The sequence below is a fragment of the Myzus persicae genome, unplaced genomic scaffold, assembly GCF_001856785.1.
Source record: "Myzus persicae strain clone G006 unplaced genomic scaffold, MPER_G0061.0, whole genome shotgun sequence".
Lineage (NCBI taxonomy): Eukaryota > Metazoa > Arthropoda > Insecta > Hemiptera > Aphididae > Myzus > Myzus persicae.
The window spans coordinates 168,168-192,703 of NW_019102714.1; the positions used below are offsets into that span (position 1 = coordinate 168,168).

The following is a 24,536-nucleotide window of genomic DNA, read 5'->3' on the forward strand; positions in this document are numbered from 1 at the left end:
GCGTGTCACGTACTCGCGTTGTTGACAACGTCGGAGCTAAAATATGTAATAACACGCGGTTACACTGCAGCCAGGCCACCGGTGTTCTCTCCCGCCACCACCGCCCGAACAATGCATCCCACCGAACCGCTCCCCCGTCCACCGATGTCGAAACACAGAAATTCGTAGAACAGTTGGGTACACGCGTACCTACCTGCCCGAACGGCTGGTAGCGCAGGACGATCCAGTATTTCAAATCACGCATGCGCAGTAGGGACCTATATTCTACAAGGTCACAACCATTGCCTTAGTTATAGTGCTATACTTATATTATGTAAGTATACATAACATATACATGTACCCATCCCGCCACCGCCACACACTCTCCTCTGAAGGTTTTTGAAGAATATTCTATAGAACCAACGATAAAGCGGCAGCACCCGGCCGGTAAACATCAAATTCTTTCGACAACGACGTTATTATATCTTTGTATATATATATATAAATCTCTAGACCTGTCACTTTCACACACCCTCCGTTAACGAAATGTACAGAGAATATTCTAGAACGAACAAACATGGCTGCTAGCCGTAATTATTGAACTCGATAGGCCTAGAAGAGGCAAACCCCACCCTCAAAATTGTCGGAGAATATTCTAGAGCAAACAATACTACCACATAGCATTATATACATATAATGATATATCAATATATCATATAATCTCCTGCCTTTACGACACACTCGTCTTACAAAGTTATCAAAGAATATTCTAGAACGAACGGCCCGGACAGCTAATATGAGTTTTTACACGAGACCAAGGTCACATGTGGGTCATCGAATAACGAACGTTTATTAATTACGACCAAGATAAATTTTAATACCTATCATAAATTATAATGCCAATGATTATTATAGCACTATACTTATATAATAATCGAATAGTCATTATAATTGTACAGTAAAAATAATATACAGTACGACATCGCCGTCATAGCGTTATTACAAATCCTTTTATTATTATTGTTTTTTTTTACCAAACATTTAAAACTATAAATTAAGTTAAGTCTTTTTAAAATTTTTAAATGTTCATAAATAAATGCTTCAATAAACGCATCAAAATAATAATATAAAAAGCCATGCAGGAAACTGAATAATGTTCGTAGCTTTAAATTTCATAGTAATAATTTTCAAATAGAAACTGTGCAGGACGTTATTAAATTTCTTTGCGTATCATTATCATTAAAAAATATATATGTATATTATCTAGTCCAGTGATTCTCAACCTTTTTTTACTCAATACCCGTTTTAGATTTTTAAAAATCTCACATTTTTGCCCTTGAATGTACGCAGTTATCTATACATTTTATTGCCTATTTATCGCCCTACTCAAAATTCAAAAAGCCCATAAGGAGCGGTACGGTCCACGTTGGGAATCACTGATCTAGCCACTTATATATTACTATTGCATAATTATGTTTTGAATAATTACTAATTTGTAATTACCAATTAAATCATTACTGTGTCATACGAACTTTTTTCAGTATAGAAATATCATTGAAATATAAAATATCGTGTCAACATTCAAAAATACAATTAAATCTCAACTTATATATTTAATAAGTTTTGACTAAATCAAAATAAGGTAGGTTCATGTAAACATAATTCTGAATAATTTGAAAACCTTGCCTAAAATGACCTATAGTTGCTATCACGAAAAGTAGCGGATGACTTTGTATGACATTGAATAATTCATTCCACTCCTTACAACGAAAACAGTAGTTTTCATTATTTCGTTAACTGTTGCTACGGAGAGAGCGTTTATTGTGATATCAGTTCACGAAATAATTAAAACTACTGTTAGACGCGGAGAGTAATAAAATTAATTCAAGGTCAACTAGCAGCTACTTTCCATGAAAGCTACAACTGTATTCATTATTTTAAGTAATTGTAAACAGTTTATTTCACTAAACAGTCGAGCCTTGATAACTTGAATTTTTTTTTTTGTCCCTTGAAATGATTTTATGTTGTGTTTGAGGTATATAACTAGAAAACTACACGTCGAATTTATTTTAATTCCCCTCGAGATTCGAGTTATCAAGACTGTATTATAATTTAGTTATGTATAAAAATAATTTTTATATTTATGTAAATCATATAATTTTAACCAAAAATTTTTTTATATCGTTAGATGAAAGAAGAATACATTTAATAGAATATTAGTATTCAACGTATATTACTGAAGATTTCTACTAATGTATTTACAACAAAAGAAACTACATGCACAGAAGGCAAATACTAACCAGCTAAAATCAGAAGCTCAAGGTATGGTGATTAAGATACACAGCATTTTATAGTATTCAGTGTTTACTATTTATGATTCAACATTTGCATACAAGTGGGCAAACGTGAAAACAATTTTTTCAATACACGAGAAAATATCAACATTTTTTATTTTGTTTAATTATTAATTACTATAATTTCCAATATTGCATCATTACTAATAATTCATTTGTACACAACACAATTAATTTTCTTTCAATAATTAAGTTTCATTAGCTTGTTTTATAGAATTAATTAATACTTTGCTACACATAATTCTCTGATGTAATCCACGTTAAGCGGAACCCGTAGTTTTTTTCGGTCAAAAATGGCCGCTATCGCTCACTTATCGTACAACGTATCGAACGAATAACCAGGAACTCGGTAAACATTAAATTCAATTCGATATAGCATTACATAAGTACATAGATACATATCCCCCCTACCACCGTCACGAGTCATCCCAGTACAATATTTTCGAAGAATTATTATCGACAATGGACGGCCGCCCGGTAAATATTGGTTCGTAAACTGTCGCACCCTCGGTAGAGAATTTTAGGAGAATATAACGAACAAACAGCCGAATTCCATTAGAATTACATAGTATATGTATACTAAGCCCCCTGCCGTCTCACACATACGCTGTAAAATGTTACAAAAGATTATTTCTAGAACCATAAAACTGCAGCTGCAAGACGGGGTAACAATACTTTATCCGCTTTATCCGTGGAGGAGATATTATTTCGATAACTTATTTTTTTTTCTCTGCGTTATTAATAATGAACATACTTTTTTGAGAAAAAGATAGATTCGATATTGAATACATATAATAATTTATTATTGTACAACTACAAACAGACCAAAACGATTTCTCTACAGCATTGGCATACAATTTTAACGATTATAACATTTAAAAATTAATAATTAAACAAGTGTATGTGAATGTGATTATTATTTACTTATCACACACTTACATAGCCAATAAATATATTTAAATATAATTATATAAATTACAACACATTTTTTACTCCTTAAAAACGATAACACTCCACAGATCCAACCTATAAAGTTTAAGCTACAGCTATAAACTGCCGACGAAATCGATAAATTATTGAACTGTATATTATTTATATACATTAATCATTTATGATTTTTAATATGAAAGGTATATGAATCAGTTTTAAGTAATTTTAAATTAACTTTAATACTATTAATGCTTAAAATATTTAATGAATACAAATGTTCGACGTTTATGAGATATAGAAATTAATATACAAAAAGCCTACTTTTATGAATTTCTAATAATTATTATTAAATGGCTAGATTTTATTGGATTTGACAGGTGATGTTGATCTGTTTTTTTTAAATATTCAAAAAGTGAAAAAGTTAATGCAAATAATTTTAATTGTTCAACTGATTTAAAAATAAACGAGTTCTCGAGCGATGCCCCATTTGTATATACGACGCACGACGGATTGTTCACACATATTGTGATTTCAACGTCAACATGGCAATCGCTCGGGAGCAATTATTTTTGAATGAGTTACAGTTTACAGTTAATGTATGATGTATGTTTTGCATGTAAGTCTAACTAGGCGAATTCCCGAGTTTTGAAACTGAAATGTTTCTTATAACAAAGAGTGCCCACAAAATAACTATTAATAATTTTACTTAATACTTACTTAAATATATGTACCAATATAAAAACATAAAATAGATCATAAAATATAACACAATATATTATATATTGTTAAATAATGTAATACTATATTATAATATAATTTGACACCTGCCCCAATGTGCTATTCTATGGTATTATAATTTTAAAGTAAATAAATACAATACAATCAAATTAATATTAATTTTTCGTTCTTTCCGTTAAAGTTATAGGTAGTGATGTAGTATCCTACTGTTTTAAACATAGATTTTTTATAGGATAATACTGATAAAACAATAATACGATATATTTTTTTTTCAATTTCTAATTATGTAGTATCTATATACTAGTAACGGTTTTATTTTTAACAATGATAATGATCCATAGTTTTTATTTACCACCTTAGTGGCTTTGTTGTTTGGAGGTCAAGTCTAATCACCACTACCTGCTTTAAGGGTTACGTATATTTAATGAATTTAAAATGTACTGTCTTAAAATACATTAATTGTAAAAAATGTATTTATTAATGTTTAAATGCGGCGAGAGCATGCGATTACTGTTCTGAGTTCTGACTGACCGCTGTGTTCTGCCGCAGTGCGATGAGTTTTGTTTTTTGCCGGACTCACTGGATTTGGGTATAATATATATAACATCGCATTGCAAAAGACACTGCGTAATTGTATAAATAAATAAAACAATTTAACATAAATTATGCAAATTAATTAAACGACCATTATAATCGATACAGTGATTACACATAATCGCTTAGAGTACTCAGAAAGTCAGAACGTTTAGGCTATTACAACATAATATTTGAAAGGGCAATAGAAAAATGTTGATCAATCTATTTTTAATTTCTCAATTAGGTAGCTTACATAGTTTTTAATTAGAATATTATTTCAACTACAATAGTTTTTATATTGTTTAGTAAAAATAATAAACAGTTAGTGTTAAAAATGGTTAGTACCTATAATACATACTAAAATAATTAAAGAGAATTATGGGGCAGTCGATAATTGAGTCAAACTAATTTATGTATCTGCTTCGTATACACTATTGGTTTCAATTATGTTTCTGGGCATTAGGCCACCAATAAAATAGGTGTATATTTGTAAATGGTACCAAGAGATTTGGTCACAAAATTATAACACAAAAATGTACTGATATCCAACATTTATTAATAACAGTACCTACCTATATAATGTTGACAGTATTTTATTGAATAATTATAAAATATAAAGTAAGTATAAAATTAGTCAAATTCATAATAATTTTTTTTTCAATAATGTGATACAGATTTCAAATGTATCAATTGAAATCTCTTTTTTACCTCATTTGTATTTTTTAACTTTAAAAAGAATATAATTCTTTCAAATTAAAGTTCGTTTCTTGGATTTTAATGTTTCTATACTTCTAATTTTAATATAAACTTCTGCTTCAAATTCTTCTATTTGCCGGATTCAATAATAAAAAATGTTTAGTGGAATCACTAAGTAAACTAAGTAGTCTTCCTATCGAAGATAACATTTTAAAATGTGTGTAAAACACGGTAGTCAGGTTTATGACAACTGACAAGTTCAATAATCGAATAATAGGAAAATAAAAAATAAAAAGATTGATCATCGATACTATTATTATTTAGTGTGTGACTATAAGTTGCGTCCCAATGTATCTTTTAGATGAAAATTGCTTCCCGTGTATTTTTTGTGCATATTATATAAATTGAGTCCCGGGTATTTTTTATATTACAACGTATGTAACTAAATTAACAACCAATATTTTCCTACACATTTTATCAACTCTTAGCACTGTTAACATACTGTTATAATATTGATATAACTAGTTACAGTATTGGATTTTTTTTATCAACATTTTTTTATTTGAACTTAATAAAAAAAAACTTGTGCGCATTTTGGATAAGTCATGTTATATTAATAATTTATTAACTTATTACTTTTTAGACTAAATCGAAGCAGGTAAAAATTTAAACGACAAAATTAAATTTGAATTAATTATTAGTTTCAAATACATTCATTGTTTTTAAATTATATCTAGTCATGTAAAATTTTAGAAATTTAGTATTCAAGAAATTTCTAGGAGAAACTATATATTATTCTATGTTATTTTTATCGATTTTCAGTAGCGACCAATTTAGGTATATAATACATGACTTCTGTATGTACTTGAGAAATATCGGGCCGCAACTTACATTTGCCGTATTTATTTTAGAATTTAATATAGTTTTTATAAACCATACGCGGCCACAATATAAAAACTGATTTTGACCTAATAACATAGCACTTACAACGGTTCCCAAACTTTTTTGGCTCGCGGTGCTCTTTTTGAACTGAGGTTTTTTAAGGGCACCTTTCCAAGTTATAGGATGACCAATCATAAAAAATAGAAAAAATAAATAAAAACCAGAAAAAATTGAACGGTTAATATGAAATTATGTATCTATATAAAATTACACATAATGTATACATTTTTATTTACACAATCGTAATCGTTTCCGTCGCCACCATCGTTAGGTTTTCAAATTTTTATTTTGGATCGTATAAAATAACCTACGACAAATACAGTAAAGACATCGCGGAGCACCAGTGCGTCGCGATGCATACTTTGGGAACCGCTATCGTAGTACACTGTACACTGTTTTCACGCGCTGGGTGGTATGAACACTGAGTACCGAAAGCTATAGATGGTCATGGGTTTTTTAATCATAATTTGTCACTTCCAATAATACAATTATAATTGTATAATCTGATACATGACGACATTATAGGATTACCTTCTCAATATACCAACCAATTTTAAGAAGTTCTATATAGGCGTAGTACTTTCTTAGTTTCTACTTTTGTCTTTTGTATGTACGTGTCGTATGGATGAGTGCGTAGTATTCTAGTATCAGCGATAATTAATTTGTAATTAGTAGTAGAGTTAGAAATAGCTAGGCGCTCCCGCTATGTCAACGCACCTGTCAACAACGAGCCGTCATACTCCATACACCAAAACGAATTTTATTTACTTTAGTCTAAAATTGTCAGTAGTAAGTATACATTAATCGAGTTTTCCAATAACATTTTTGAATTCAAACTTAATTTTTTAAATTCGACATGAAGTTTACTTCGAAACAATTAACTTACATTTAAAAAAAAAGTTTGAGTTCTACATTATTACATTTTAAAATTCTTAATATTCAACATTTTAAAAGGTTCTTAGTTCAAATAAAAAAAAAGTAAAAAAGTCGTTTTCAAATTAACTTCGTGAGAGTGCGATTTTATAACTACAGTCGTTACAATTGAATATATTTTGGTAGTAAACACAGAAAATCACAGTATTATATTGTCTAAAACTGTTATAAAAATGAACCAACGTTTTTGTGAATAGAAATATTAAGAGTTTGGCTATCTAAAAACAAATATTCTAACTTTTTGTAAGTCATTAATGCACCTCGGTGTGAGTATGCCTGTGGATCGCCCGTGTACAGTAGACGATGGCGCGACCTGCATATTGAATATAATTGGATAAGCACTCACACGCACTTGTCGATGAATATGGACTGTATAATGTAGCTAGAGAATATCTAGATTCCAAGAGTTTCCAAAATATGAACCCTACACACTACACACATTGTTAAGCATGAGTAGGTATCACGGATTAAGATATAAATGTGACAATAAATAAAACCACCGTTACCGTTGAAAACATTCATTGTACAGTATTAAAAATAACAAAGGAAACTTTTGATGCCCGTCCCCAATTACCATGTCCAATGCGAGTACATCTTAGTCCGTGGTAAGTACCTACTGCTGTTATGTATTTTATTAAGTAAAACATGTTCGAATACTATAGAAGATGGCTGCGGCTCTTCTACTCTTTCTACTGCTACCCTCAAAACCATCTACTTCCTTGTACTATATTATGTCCAGCAGAGAAGATTACCTTTTATAAAAATAACAAAACATCAGTTGGGTCTAAATTAATCTACCCCCACATACCGTACCCAACTGTGTCCTCCTACCACCCTCTCACACAAGTGTACACGATTGACCTTAAATAATAACTCAACGTAGTCGTCGTTGTTGCAGTCGTGATTTTCAGAATCGAAGAATCTAATAAAATAATTCTCTTGAGGTAAATATTTGAAATATAATTCTTACCGATATTATGATATATTATTTTTATTGATAGCGCACATTTTCAAATATCCATCAACATACTAATATCGATAGAACTCGTTGAATTGTTAAAATAATTGTTCAAGAACATTATATTAAATCAATATTTATTAGAGACATGAGTTTGTATTTTACACTGGTATAAAATTATATTATACGGGTTATTGGCATGGTATAAAACTATTTTATACAGGTTGTATAAAAAAAAATATATTAATTAATATAATATATTATAAAATTAATGTAATATTTACAAATATAATTTACTACATGAATTGTAATTACATTATTTTTAATTAATATTATTTCTAATCACTAGGTATATTAGGTTTGGTAGCATGATTTTAAATGTTTAAATATTAATTTATTCTTAAATAATTTTTGTATAACCTATGTTAATTTTTCGATAATTTGAGTATAGTATAATACTGCATTAAATATAAAACAAATAAAATACCCTACTTTAACATCTATAACAGTGGTTCTCAACCAGTGTGCCATGAGATCGACTAGATGTGCCGCCTAAAATGTCATACATGTATAGGCGCGTGGCGATATTTATTGCCTTCGGCGAAGTTTCCAAAGTTGTTGTGGTTGTCAAGTGCGTGAGTGTGCCGTGAAAATGTGTGATGTATAGTAGTGTGCGTGAACCAAAAAAGGTTGAGAACCACTGATCTATAATAATTATAATCATGGAAATAAATAATAAAGTATACTGTATGTGATCGGATATTTATTTTCAAAGCTCATTTAATTCACATTAAAAAAAAAAATTGTGTGCACACATAAAATTCAGAACGCCAATAGAAATTTAAGTTTTAGGTTAATTTAAAGTTTGCTTAAAATATGTAAATTGGTTATTTTCTTGTCATTTATTAAGTTAACACTCAATTTATACCTATAAATCTACAAAAATCAAATTAAAAATATTTTGAACAATAGACTTTTTAATAAAAATACTCTATAAGTTCTCTACCTAGAACAAAATAAAAAATTAACCGAAAAGTAATATTGATTTTTTATGAGTTTGAATTTAAAATATATACGATAATATTTGATATTTAGCCATAAACTAACGAATTCCCATAACTGGATTTTAAATATTTTGTTGTAATCCAAAAACGAATTATGCTATAGAAACTTGACATTTTTTCCGAGTATTTATATTATAATTTTCCATACTTGGTAAATTTTTAAAAATATTTCGACTATTTTTGTTGCTATTTATAGATGATTATAAAATGTTGTCATTTTGTAAATTATTTTTCAGTTAGAAATTCATAACATTTTTTTCTTTTCATAGTTAACATTAGAAATTTTAATAAAAGATTCCCAACAAGTTTGTCTACCTAAATAAAAAAGTTTAGTGAATAGTTACTTTTTTATAGCCATGAAATATTTTCAATTTTTATAATTTTCTTTATCATTAAATTTGATTATTTATACAAGTATGCTAGGATGACACGTCTGTGTTCAGGCTCGTTTTTTGTATGCAATGATTTACTATTGAATTCAAAATATTACACTCATTATGAGTATAATGTACTTATAGTGCCTATTATAGGTATTTATTATAGTTTTTAGATACTTTTTAAGAGTTTTGTAGTATTATACTCATAATCCGAAAAAAATATATTTTTATAATTTTATTATATTTAGGAGTTATAATGAATCCTGTGGTGCCACCACTGCAGGTTATTCGAAGACCATTTAAAATTCAAGGAAACGCTAAATTTACAAGTATCAAAATGAGTGCTTCTGAATTGAACGAACTAGTAAATGATGCCGAAATACGTTTAACAAATGATGGAAAAGATTTTATTTTAGGTATTTACACAAAATATTGGCAATTGAATAATCTAATGAATATATTAAATATGTTAAAAATTACATTTTAGGGTATGGTTGTTACGAAGATAGTTTTGTTGTACTAGGAACCAAAGAGTTTTTACAAAAATTGTGTTCCACCGACACAGTATTTATGAGCAGCTACAACATTAAATTGAAATTCAAACCATTCAACCATTTATTTACTTTACACTGCTTTATAGATGAAAAAATAGTACCAATGGTATTTATAATTTATTCTAATAATATTAGTTTGCTTTTTAACAATGTCATATTATAACTAAAACAATGATTATAATTTGTAGGTGTATGCGCTATTATTTAATAATAATAAGAGGAGTTACATGAGAATGCTACAAGTCATTAAAGATACTTCTCATAACAATAATATGAAGTTTAATCCAAGAAACTTTTACATTGATGTGGATTTAAACATCACGCCTATTATTACAGAAATGTTTGGGTCACAAAAGATCATTAAATTATCTTTATACTATTACTCAAATGTCATATGGCATAAAGTTAAAAGCTTAGGGCTATCACAAACTAACAATTGTAATATAGAAAAAACAATACGTCGTATGTGTTTACTTGCTTTGATCCCTCTTGCACAAATTGATGAAACTTGGACTAAAATTAAAGATGAAGCACCTCAGAACGAAAGTAATTCAAACAATTTTATGATTTATTTATAACTAATATTTTATTAATATATATCATTAAAATTTAGATTTATTGGAACTAATAAGCTATATTACTGACACATTTATAACTTCAAATAGAGGTCTGTTAAATAAAACTGTATGGAATCATTACGACTCAAACAATATAAAAACTATAAACCACCTAGAGGGATTTAACGATTTTATTGTCAAAGATATTAATAATTTGAATCTGAGCGCTAAAAATTGCATAATTAAATTCAAAAATATGCAACAAGACTTTGAGATGGACATTACAACTCTAGAAAAAATTATTGTAGTTTCAAAGATTCCCAAAAAATACAAGACCTTTGAAGCAAAATTTAACCATGCAAAAGAACGGTAATAGTAATTTTTATTTTTATAACGTGTTTAATTATTTTTTAAATCTTAAAATTATACTTTCAGGCTTGAAAATGGAATAATTTCTGCAATAGAATACTTGGATGAAATAATTTAAAATGTTCATAATATGATCATATTGAAAACAGAAACAGTCCATAAAGAAGCTTAACTAAATTAACCCAAGCAGCTTAACCCAATTTGTCGTTTTAAAGTATTGTATAATTGTATAATTGTAGAACATTGAGGTGCGTGTGTTTGAAGTTAAGCAGTAATCTGTATTTTAAATATTATTTTTAACTAAATGGATAAATACTCCAAAAAATATGAGTCCAATATAGATCCTAGAGTTTTAACCATTCATTCATACATTAACAGATCAATTCATCTTAACTGATAACTTTTTGAATCTTTTTGAAGTTTTAAAAATAATAGAAGAAATATGGCTTATATATTTTGAAAAATTTAAAAACTAAAAATGATTACAATAATTTGACATTTGAATACAAAATAAATGTTATATTTATATATATGTAATGTCATTTTAACCATTATACACTGACTGTTTTAGATACTTAGTGTAATAATTACACACATAATATAAATGAAACAAAAATGATCACAGATTAAAATTGTATAGTTATCAAAAATAATATAGAACATAAATTAAATATTTACATAGATTTTCTACTAATACACGGTATCACAACTGATAAATAAAACGAAATATAGATCAAGTTCATAAAAAAAACCAAGATACAAAAACCTTGTTTATGGTGATACCGTGGACTACTACGGTAACATTCGGGTTATACATTATATTATTATAAATGTACTTTGTATAACTTAGATCAACATCCTTACTATATTACGTAGTCATTTAGGTTGTTATTATTGCATTATAGTTTATGTAATTTGTATACAAAATAAAAATGTAGAGTATTGAGTAAAGAATATAGGTCTGAACTTAGAAGTGACATGCTGTATTATTTTTATTGCTTGATCGGGTATTATCGAGTACTTCATAACGTTTTTCTTCAAACTCAATAAATGATTACTAACATTGATTATTAATCTCTATTAAACAGTGTTGTGCATAAACTCTACTATGAATAGTATAAACCAATGTTAATGTTAATACTAATGTTTAGATGTATGAATATTAGGTTTATAATTTAAAATTGATAATCCAAAAATGCACAATAATTTAATTGACTAATAAATAATTGAGAATTATGAAAAACTTCAAATACAAAATTCAATCAATGACCATCATTAATTTGCTTAGTTTTATTTTTATTAATAATTATTCATAATTATAATCACAATTATTGTAAAATATGTTTTTAATTATTATTATATTACATTGACAACCAAATTCATAAAGGATTAAAATTGCCTATACTCAACTCACACCGGGACTCTTACAATTTGTTGGTACCAGCCTTAAAGTATGATAAGGAGAATACTCTAACCGACAAATTATAAAAAAAATTAAATTATTTTTCCGACGAATTGTAACTTTTCGTTGTTTATTTAGATATAGTAAAAATGATTGCAGACCCTTTTAAGAAAATTAAAATAAAAAACAATAATAAATAATAATACTTATTTTGTTGCTTTACTTTCTGAACTAAATGTACATATTTTTATGATAAAAAATGTAATTAATAAAAAAAATTGATAATTAGATAGGTACATTATTATTTGTATGGTAAATAAAATTTACACCATTTTAAATTTTAAATTTTAAAACTTATTGATAAAATTAATTTTTATTGACACACTAAACACTTACTGACTTACTTATACAGTAAAAATTCTAACTGTTTAATATATTGTATTACTTTCAAAAAAGTTGTATGTTATACATTTAAAAAAAAAATGTATATAATTAAGAATTAATTAAATTTTCATTATATGAATTTTTTATATGATTTTTATTTATTCACTACATAATAATACATTAAATACGTATATTATATTATAAATAGTATATTTATTCAGATATTTAATACAGAGTAATTTGTATAAATGTCACTACACCTACACTTATACCTCCAATGAGTAACGGTCCTCACGTAAATTAAGTACAAAAAAATATGAAAAATATTAGTCGTTGAACAACATAATGTTGCTGAAAATATTAATTAATAAAAAAAATTGTCATAAACATATTTAAGCGTACAACTCTACACACTCTAATCCTAAATGTATAGATATTATATGAAATGCTTGAATTATACTCCTTAAACATACAATGTCCGGGCCCCTTAAAATATTTGACTGCGAATACAAACACTCTTGCAGAATTTAGCTATTCTATAATGCCTTGAAAGTTATATGGACATTTTCGTCCCGGAGATTTCCAAGTAATTGTTGGAGCTCTGTTACTAAATTTTTGTTTTCAACAGTTATTTGATGGATTCGAAGTTTCTAGTGTAAAATAATAGGGTTGCTGGTACTTTTAAGAATTCTAAATTGGAAATTCATACCTAGTCGTTTTCAAAGGGTCGGGAAAAAAATTTTAAAAAAATTAAGAAAAAAACGGCGATTTTTACAAAAACCCAGTTTTGGACAAAGTCGATTTAGTTTTTTTGGTGTGACTCAATAACTAAAAACCGTAAATACTTGTAATTTTCACTGAATATTTGTATTAACATTTACAATACAATATAACATTTAACTATAAATATATGTAATATTAAAAATAATATTAGTAATAATTTTATTAAAATATTTGTCCTCTTTTTGAACTATTTATTGGAATAAGACATTTTCAATTTTTTTAGTTTTTTTTTAAAAATTATTCTCGATAAAATTGTTTACACAGTCCAAAAACTTCAAAATTGAGTACAATATTCTTCATTCGGGACATTGGATATTCAACTGTAAACTTATAATTTCTCATGAAAAGATTTTATTAAATTGTTGTAACTTAAAAATGAATCCACTCGTAGATACTTTAAATATTCACCGAATATGTATATTAGCTTATACTATAGGTACGTGGTAAAATTTAAAACATATTTTAACTCTTTTTGAGTAGGTAATTCTTAAACATTTTCAACATTAAATTTTTGTATTTTTTTTTTAACTATCGATAAAAAAGTATTCACTGTATCAAATATCTTGAGAATATAATACAAGGTTCCTCCATAAGCTATAATAATAGCATTTAAAAATTCTTAAAGATACGTTTGAAACATTTATCAAAATCTCGAAAATTTGCAGATTATTTTGAAATTAAAAATTCATATTAATAAAATGTTTTGAAAATTTAGAATAAGGTTTCTCATGACTAGTTATTACTGTAACCAATAAATATAAAAAGGAGGGACGTGGGTAATATCCTGCTGTACCAACATTAGGTGGGCATTACTGCATTATAGATGTCTATAGTCTCTGTAATGGATTTGTTAAATTCAATTCCAATGATATAAAATTATTGTATACGAAAAACGATTCTAAGTGAGGCTAGTCTGGCAGCCTATAATATTTTATTGACATTTATAGAAAAAAAACAGCTCAAAACTAGACAAAATATTTTGAAAATTCAATCAAGTATATACAAAATTATCAAAGAAACATTTGGAGAAAATTTAAAATATCTATGGATATTCGTTTTTGAATTACAACGAAATAAGAAAATCGTTCCATGAAAAATCGAGTGAATATCCAATGTTGTAAACATTTTAATTTCAGACACTCATAAATAATAATTGTAGATTTGAGCTCAACTTTTTCCTCTAACAACAATTTACCGAGGAACTTTGTATTACACTTTTTTATCTTACATTAATTTTAAAAAAACTAGAATAATCAAAAACTTCATATGCCTATAAATAGGTCAATATGAATCAAAATATTTTTTTAATTGATTGATATATAGAAAATGCTCATATAAACATCCAGTGATTATTCCTTAATATACTTTTAAATATTCTCATTGTTTTTTTATAATAAAAGGTACAGAGTTATACTAAAAACTAAAACCAATTTTGCGTAAAAATCCCCGTTTTTTCCTATTTATTTTTTTGTTTACCTACACTTTTGAAAACTAAAGGAAATTTTAAATTTTGACCCCAAAAATGGACCAACTAGATTAAATTCCCCATAAGAAAAGATACCGAAGTTTAAATCGAAGTATTATTTATAATACATTTATAAAATAAATTCATCGCTCAGAATGTAAAATATATAAACACAGTTTTTTTTTTATAGATGTTTGGAAGAAATTAGATATTTAATCGAAGAATAACGATTTTAGTTATAAATTATAACGTTGTAATTTAAAAATTTAATTATTCCTGGTACTTGAAACTTTTAAAGTATGAATATAGGTAAGTACTTATACAAAACATTATTTTTTTACACACAATGACATTTTCATTTTTAAAATACAATGTTTTAGGAATAAATAAATTAAAAATATAAAATAGGTATCGAGATCAAAAGCTTATCAATTTTTAGACTGGCGGCAGAAAAATAACATATAAAATAGAAATGATACACAGCAAGTCCGTAAAGCTCAGAGTATATCAGTTATGATCGCGAATAGGTTGACAGGCGGTCTTTGCTCAGAATCATTTTTCGTATACGATGATTTTACATCGTTGAACTCAAATTTAAAACATCCATTACAGTGACCCACACGAGAAATAATATACAGCAGAGGTACCCACTTTCCCACTTTTTTTGAGATTTTATTTTTTTTTGCAAGAATTACTTACAAGATACCTCTACTAATTTCGCTATTAAAATTGAAAATGTATTAATTTTTAACTACAAGTTTTCATTATTTTAACGATGTGTATCAAAATGTGAACTTTAAACGATTATATTAAGAGGCTGTGCTTACGTAATGTCGATGTATTTACAATGCTACAAGAAGAACTTATCTGCAGTTATCAGAGATTTTGTACTACGTTTTTAAGCTTTTTGGCTTAACCTGAAGTTATTTTTGCAATAGATAATTATACAAAAATACTAAATAAATTAAATAGCCTAAACTTGTCTAAGTATTTAGACGAGTAATCATTGTTTTACGTATTATCATCCAATGAGTAATGACCGCAATGTTGTCAAAATGTTGGCTTTAAGACGCACCTTTATTTTTGAATTACAAGAAAAAAACAAAATCTATTTTGTCAATTAAAAAAAATGGGTTTACGCAAATATTTCAATTTTTCTCAATTGTCTTAAATAGTTAATGACATTTTTTTTCGATGTATTAAAAGTACCAACTAGATCCAATTATCTAACAGAAACCAGAAACCACCCTAGAAATCGAAGATCAAAACATTTTGACATGTTTCTACTATATAAAATGTCTTTAGACACAAAATGAATAAAAACAAGTACACAACATTGTAAAGTCACAAGTCAACATTCATAAATCATTGTTAAGCACACTACCTAATATACACTCCCCAATCGAGAGCAACTTATATATAGTGGTGGAATTCCACATCGCGGTATATCATTTCGAATTCCTAGAGCATATCATTACGCTCGATGGATGTCTACAGCAATTTATTGCTTGAAATTTTTTTTTTTAGAAAACAATGTACTACCAAAACACAAGAAAACGCATGTCGCGATACTTGAATTTGTATTATATCCGTTTGCATTGAAAAATGGTTTCGTACTTTCGTTCACATGTTGCAATTGAAGCCCCATAAAAAGTTATGGTCATTTGTGGTATCTAAATCCTGAAGCAGCAGCATTTTCATTTTTTGATTCAAATATTCCTTTGCCAATGAAAATAAAAATGGTAGATTCACTAAAAATTCAAGATGAAAATGAAAATATAACTAAACGTTATATTACCCCGATGAATAATTTAAACATTGCTAAAAAGTTCACACATTTCTGATTTTATCAACAGTTCATCGATGAAATGTTTTGAAAAGTTTAACATGGCTACAGATTTCCATAACCAAAACCCAGAAGAACGGTACAAACATGTCGACTATCAGAAAAAGTATATCTGTACTTAGTTAAGTTAATGTTGTGAATGATGCAGCTGAAAGAGGAGTGAAGTTAATAACTGATTTCAATAGCAAAATTACTAAATACGAGGAACAAAAACAATTTTTAATGCAGACAGTTTACGGCTACCGGCATAAGTATCCTGACGCGAAACGAAGTACACTTTCAAAACAAATTTGATAATTTAATACAATTTAAAATTGTAGATTATAAGTTCTAATTTAAATAATGCAGTTAATATATAACTTAAGTTCTATAACTTTTCTCCAAGATTTGTATTTTTTAAATAAATTCATGGTCTACAAATAATATAATGCACACTTTTTTTATTAATTACAATAATTTTTGAGGTATATGAAAAAAAAACGAAAATACACAATCTTAAAAGAAATTTCAACTCTCTTGAGGCAGGTGGTATATAGGGTTATACTATAGTTATACAATTACACAGATATTATTTTTTTATGGTTTAGTTTCAAATTCGAAGGTGGCACACTTAAAATGTTGTTCTTCAATTTTAAGGACCCCCTAGTGCATACACAACACACACCACACACATACGTTATACACGCAATCGAGTAATTAAAGTTATTATTTTTTAAATCCTGAAGTTTTGGTGTAAGTTTTCGTTTGATTATAATAAATTGTATTGTTTTTAATAAAAATTATTTGATCCAAAATATTAATACAAAAATTAGGTAGGTACAGCTAATTATAAATACAATTATTATTACAGTTGTTTGAAAAGTTTGTAGGAGAGAATATTTTTTAAATTACGTTTTCGACAAAATACAAAAACCTACAGACTACAGAGTTTTACTACGTAGATGCAGTAGTGTTTATACAGCGAAATGTTGCGAATACTCGTGCAAGCCATGTACAAAAACGAGTCCCCTCCAAAACTAAGATTTATCCATATTATCACGTCAACAGGTTCACGTATAATCAGTTTCAATAAGTCTTTACGCAACGTAGGTTAAATAGTTGTAGGCATAAATCATAAATATAGTGATACGAATATAAACTACCGATGAATGAACATTATCAAGAAATTGCGACGATGCGCAGTGCGCGAATGATGGCGTCGTACGTAATATCACGAAAAAAAATATATCGAACACTATATATTATGCCTAAAAAGTGCCTTGATTTTCAACTAATCTAGAGAGACTTGAATAATCTACCAGCACAAACTTCAACAGCAAGCTGTTCTTACATATACCTACGCTGCGCCCTTTTTAATAGAATGTAAAAGTGAGGAACACTTACCTTGTCTAATAATCGTTAGCGTCGATCAGTTGGGTGTCGTTGGCGTTCAACCGGCGTGCGTAGGGCTTTCGTTCGTCGGCGTTGCGGTCCAGGCTGTGCGGCTCACACTCCAGAGCTTCTTCGTCCGTGTCGCTACAGGCCGGGCTGCATGACAGTGCCAGTTTGACGATGAATGCGGTGAGCACGGTGGCTAGTACTAGGACCACGGTGAGCAACAACAACACGAAAGCGCCGGGCGACAGGGCTGTCGGCACCATGTCAGCCGCCGTCGATACGGTTGTCACCTGCGATACGTTGGCCGTCTGCGTCGGAGTTGTGACGGCAACTTTGGTGAAAACGCCTCGGGGTCGCTGGTAGTGGTAGCGCACTCTGCTTCAAAAGTTCAAACAGCCGTCGTCGGGGCCGCTCGTATGTAAAACGACGACGTCACTCGGGCGCCGGTAGTGGGCGAGATCGAAAGTCGGCGGGCGCAGCGAAAAAAGCCTCGCCGGGGTGTGCTCGTGTGTGCTTCGGTTGCCGTCGTTTCCGCCGTAAACTTACGTACGTCGCTTATTACTGCATTCAGTGCATTCAGGCATTCTGTTACAACGCACTCGACCGGAGTAATAATAATCAAAATATTGTTATCAGTATCTACACTGATACCGACGACAACAGCACAATCGAACACTGATAGTATCTACACAATCGCCACTGCCGCCACTGCTCGTAGCGATAACCAGCTGTGTGCCTGTGTCCCTGTATGATTCGTTTCGACAGCCGTTTTAATTATAAATTATTATTATGACCTAAACTGTTCCTGCGACGTCACAATCGATGTACGCCATCATATTTCATGACTATTTATCAGTAATTGTTGACTATAGTTTTAAACCAACGTTAATACCACGGTTGCAGTATCGTTATCGATAGTTCCGCGGAACATGGACATTGGAATGATAAGAGTCGATAGATATATTGTGATATATAAAGTTATATGTACGTATCATATAATAATTTTATATTATAAACCGTGTTTACGATTACATCAATTGCTATCTGCGAAAAAGATAGAAATATTGTAATAATGTACTATTACTAAGTAAATAATCGTCCTTGTCAATGAATTATAACGCAGCTGTGGTTTTGACATGACCCCAAGGTGTGCCGGAAGGGAAGATAATTTAGTTCTATTTCACAAAAAAAATATACTAACAAATTATATCTCCTCTATCATTGAGGAATTACTATCATGAAAGTTTCTCATTCGACTTTTCTGATTATACTTTATACTGTAGTCATGTTTTTTATTTCATTAAAAGTGCCCAATAGATGATAGACTTGTCCCTGAAGGGATTTCGATCTCGTCTCTGTTTTCTACGAAAATAGACCTATCTTATACCAACTGTTCCGTCTATCCTCTCCCTAGATATCAAATAAAACTTTCGAAAACATAATTGAATTCGTCATGAATATTTCTTGAAAACGATATTACCACATTTTTAAAACTGAATTCCTAAACCCTTTCAATTTTAGATTTTTAATCTTGAATTATGGGAATATTTTAAGATGTTAATAATATTGAAGTCGAAAAATTAATTTAAAAATGTAATAAAGTCGTACTCAAGTCAACTTTATGAAAAATTCAAATAATATGTTTTCAGCATTTTTTTTATAATAGGTTAGTTAATATTATTAGCAAGAGGTACTTTTGACCCCAAAAAAATCAAAGTAATTATTGGTATGTTCGTGCACTAATAATCACTTACTAAGCACACATTTATATAACCCACAAATACACAGAAAATTGCCTATATTGAACTCCTTAAAAATGGATTCTCATTTCTCACTGTTGTTATTCGTGTATGCAGTACCCATATATGCATTCTGTTTAGACTTTAGAGTACCTACTGGTATTATTATTTTTTGTTTATGCCATGTTTGTTAACATTTTAGAAACAATACATAATATGAACAAAATATTAATCCGGTACCCGCATACAGGGTATACCTACACATTTTAGTAGAATAAAATACACGTAATTTAAGACTTTAAGAACAGACCAAAACCAGCATTTTGATTTTTAATTGATACATTTCTTATTCTTAAAAAACAAATTTAGGTACATACCATTGAAATTTGAAAGTATTTCTTATTATAACACTAAACTACAGAAGTATAAGAGTGGCACTGAATTATTACTTTGAAAAAATGTTTAAGTACCTACATATAAGAAAGAATATTAATTGAATATTTGAATTGTTAAACCTAACCAAACTATTCAACTCCTTAAAAAACGGTGTAGCGTCATCTCAAATTAAAACGTTTAGGTATATAATTTAGACATAAATTACTTATCTACCAAAAATCGACGAATATATACAAAGTGTTTGTATGTGCCAACTGCCAAATCCTTCAAATTGTCTTTCATGATCAAATGAATTACAAAACTATAGTTAAGAATATTAACATAAAATATTTATAAATTTGTTATGAATTTTAATATCTGTCCATAATATATTATCTAATAGCAATATTATATACTATACAAAAATAAAAATATGTTTATTATTTTACATATAGTTAGATACCTATTATTCGACTATTACGGCTACCAAATTACCATCACAATCTCATTTATTTTTGTCTTTTAGTATAACAAATTATGACGATATAAATAAATAATAACTATTAATTAACTGACAGCATTTTGGATTTAATATTATAAATATTTTGATGGAATTCAATCAGATAATTGTATTTACTCAGTAACTAACTACTATCGTTATAGTACAATGTGTCGATGTATAGGTTTTAGATAATAGGTACCTACATATTAATACTCACTACTCAGTATTCACTGATTAGATAATCAAATATGTATCTTGATAATTAATGACCCATGTTTAACCAATGTGTACCTAGTGAGTAATTATTACTAATGATTATTATTATAATGTTGTTATTTGTTGATACAATAAAATAGAGCAAATGATTACTTCAATAATAAATTACAATCAATATTTCTCTCATTAGACATTAATATATTATACCCTTTGACATTAATCATTAAAACAGCTATTACATATTTTTCAACATTTGTAATTGTAATGATAGCCACTCTTTTTAACTAATAAGAAACAATTAACAAGACTACAAAAGTGACATAATTATAATCTATAATGTATATCATTATTTTAAATGTATCATATTGTATATACAATCATACAGATATTTATATTAAAATGTAGACATAATATGTGGTCATAATACATTTTTATGTTTTATCTAAATAAACTGCCCCATCCTACTCTATCGACTCGAAGCCTCGAACGACATCCATCGAGTATCCGCCATCTGCTCAATCCGGACAATAACACTCTCCCTGCGTATGCCCATGTTTACAGTCATACGTGATGAGCTATATTATAATGTATTGTTCAATATACTATTTTGTATCTTTGAATGATAAAAACCTATATTCTTTTAAATACTTCCGATGCATTAATCGTTTTTATTATTCATATTTCATATTAAATTATAAGCAAATCAATATTAAATCTATTTCTTCTTCCTTCGCTCATCGAATATATAACAAGTCTGCAGTTGAATTAGGGTGAGTTAATTTACTATATAATTCATTATATATATATATTTATAATAATGTAGTAAACTAGAGTGTATATGTAGTATTGGTACATACATAATAAACCATATATTATGATTAAAAAGAAAGAAATACTTGTATTTTGCTCACAACTAATATTTTTACTTTAACTACGAGTAGTGATTAAACTCATGGCTCGTAAGTCGTAACACGCAAGAAAAAAAAAAAAATAAATAAAAATTTAAAAATCTAATTACCCTATCAAACAACAAAAGATTGACGAAACTATACACTCAGATAAACTTAGTGATGATTTAATACAAACACTCCTTTCAAAATATGTCAATAAATTACTAAAACCTCAATATCAATAACTGAATTTATCAAAAGAAATCTAATCACCTCGGGCACATGCAGTTCCCGAATTAAAAAATAGACTGACACAATACCTTAACAGAAAATCGGAAGCAAACAATTTTATCAATACCTACCTACTTTTTATTCAAACAGAATGGACAACATAAAAAATCCATTTTATAATCCAAATACATTTTTTGTTTAATTTCCGAAAACATTGAAACATTTATAAAGAAATATAATAGAACAGTTGGTGGCATAAGCGGATGATCCAGTGAAAAAAATTTTATCTTGTCATATAATAATTGGAAATACGTTTTAATGTCAATATAAATCCAATATGTTGACTAAAAAAATAGCTCTTGAAGATTGCATAGAGATAATAATATTAACGAAACTTATAATGATATTATAGTAATACAAACTCATAACATTAATAATAGCAACAATGTGCATAATATTAAAGAAGATGTAAAAATATTTTTCAAACAAACAGTGCATAATCAATAGATCACTGTATTTTCACAGAATTGAGCAAAGGTGATTGCACAAATGAAAAATAAATTTGGAGAAAAAAACGGCTCACTTAAATACATTAAAACCTATGGTAGGTGAAGGCATTCCAATAAATATAGTAATGAAAACAATTTATTACTTAATAACAAAACAACAATATTTTCTTAAGCCTTCTTATGGAAATATAAGAATCACCTTTGCAAGTTTAAAAAAAAACCATGAATAAATTACATGATTATAAAACCGCAATTCCCATTATAGCAGCTGGACTAGACAAACGAATTTCGTCTATGATAAAGCAATTTATTTATTAAAAACTCCAAAATTATAATAAATAATTATTTCTTTGTCACAAAACAACAAATGATATAACATTTAATTGGAAAATAAGAGAATATTAAAAGGTCATTAATTTAATACATGTTCATTACCACTATAATAAATAAATTAAACATCTTAGCAACATTGACGATAATTTTAATCATAAAACAGAATTATGCTCTAGCAATTTTAACATTAACAAAGACATCAATAATGATACTGAATTCGTATTCTGTATTGAATAGACGATAACGGATTACTTACACTAATATTCATTTACTCCTCACATATTGACACAACAAAAATGTGCATGTAACATGAAATGCCTAAACACTACTCCTTAAGACATGCTGTGCTCCAGCCTCCTTAATAAATTAGAATCAAGGTATAACTGTTATAATACAAACAGAAATGTCAACTATAATAACAAATTTTAACAACTATAAACCTGGCCAGAATGTCCCTGAAGACGGAAACTGTGATCTCTATGCTTAATAGGTTATGTAACACATTGAATAAACAAGATAAAATAACTTCTATAGGTCAACTGTTAGATCTAATTAGGTTTGAATTTTCAGTCTACTGGTGGTCCGACAATGATTTGACTTTTATTGCTAGCCTGAACTTAAATATATTACCAGCTATTATAATAATGACACTTAATTTTATGTATCTCAATAAAAAAAATAAAAAAACTCCAATTATTCTATAAAATACAAATGAAAACTCTAACTAAATTCCTGACACTTAATCTATAAATTCATACCCTCTGTAGTACCTACCTATCTAATTAGTAATTAGTACATAGGCACTAGGCAGTAAGCATGCATGCCGAAACGGTGATATATTTTCTTAAGCTACAACTTATGCTGGGCTTCTGAATAGGTTCTATTATAATCAGGCCCGTGCGCAGGATTTCAGAATGGGGGGTGTTTTGAAAAAAAAAATTTATAACATAGATACATCAATAATTAGCAAATAGTATTATAACATATTTATATTTATTATTAATTTTGTAAGTACCTATGTTAAATGTGTTTTTGAACAACACCTACTATAAAATACAAATCATTTTTTTAATAAATAATAAATAAATTATATTTATAAATTATAATTAATTTTAATGTACTTACTATCTCATCATTTTCTAGCCGTGGTTTTTTGAAAAAATTTCGAATGTCCATTTTTATGTTATTTCTAACGTAACACTATAACTAACGTCTCACTGTGAGCTTACAATCGTTTTGTATGAACTATAATTATAAACAACTTTTAAAATACCCAAAATCCGTTATCGTGTAATCTCGTGTCCTACTAATTGCGGTCGAATAAAATATTATTGTGTGACGTGTATGCTCTATACTTATATTCATACATTTATTGTCATTATATTTTATCGATAACGGCAACGATTACGAAAGTCGATAAACAGCAAACGTGAAGACAACACTATATTATATTATTA

General features: G+C 28.2%; 2 protein-coding genes across 2 annotated transcripts; both read left to right on the top strand.

Moving 5' to 3' along the window:
* The first annotated feature begins 1,792 nt into the window (after window positions 1-1,792).
* LOC111032986 lies at window positions 1,793-10,259 on the top strand. Its single transcript, XM_022313499.1, has 3 exons — window positions 1,793-1,920; window positions 2,168-2,301; window positions 9,796-10,259. Exons 2-3 carry the CDS (start codon window positions 2,232-2,234, stop codon window positions 10,032-10,034), a joined length of 309 nt encoding a protein of 102 aa, XP_022169191.1. The 5' UTR covers window positions 1,793-1,920; window positions 2,168-2,231; the 3' UTR covers window positions 10,035-10,259.
* On the top strand, window positions 10,259-11,471 carry LOC111032984. The gene is made up of 3 exons (XM_022313498.1): window positions 10,259-10,647; window positions 10,715-11,027; window positions 11,094-11,471. Exons 1-3 carry the CDS (start codon window positions 10,329-10,331, stop codon window positions 11,143-11,145), a joined length of 684 nt encoding a protein of 227 aa, XP_022169190.1. The 5' UTR covers window positions 10,259-10,328; the 3' UTR covers window positions 11,146-11,471.
* Window positions 11,472-24,536: the final 13,065 nt, after the last annotated feature.

Coding starts and splice junctions, on each gene's coding strand:
- LOC111032986 (XM_022313499.1), top strand. CDS start 2,232: ATGTATTTACAACAAAAGAAACTACATGCACAGAAGGCAAATACTAAC. Junction 2,302..9,795: donor GCTAAAATCAGAAGCTCAAG/GTATGGTGATTA, acceptor TATTATATTTAG/GAGTTATAATGAATCCTGTG.
- LOC111032984 (XM_022313498.1), top strand. CDS start 10,329: ATGAGAATGCTACAAGTCATTAAAGATACTTCTCATAACAATAATATG. Junction 10,648..10,714: donor TGAAGCACCTCAGAACGAAA/GTAATTCAAACA, acceptor ATTAAAATTTAG/ATTTATTGGAACTAATAAGC. Junction 11,028..11,093: donor TTTAACCATGCAAAAGAACG/GTAATAGTAATT, acceptor TTATACTTTCAG/GCTTGAAAATGGAATAATTT.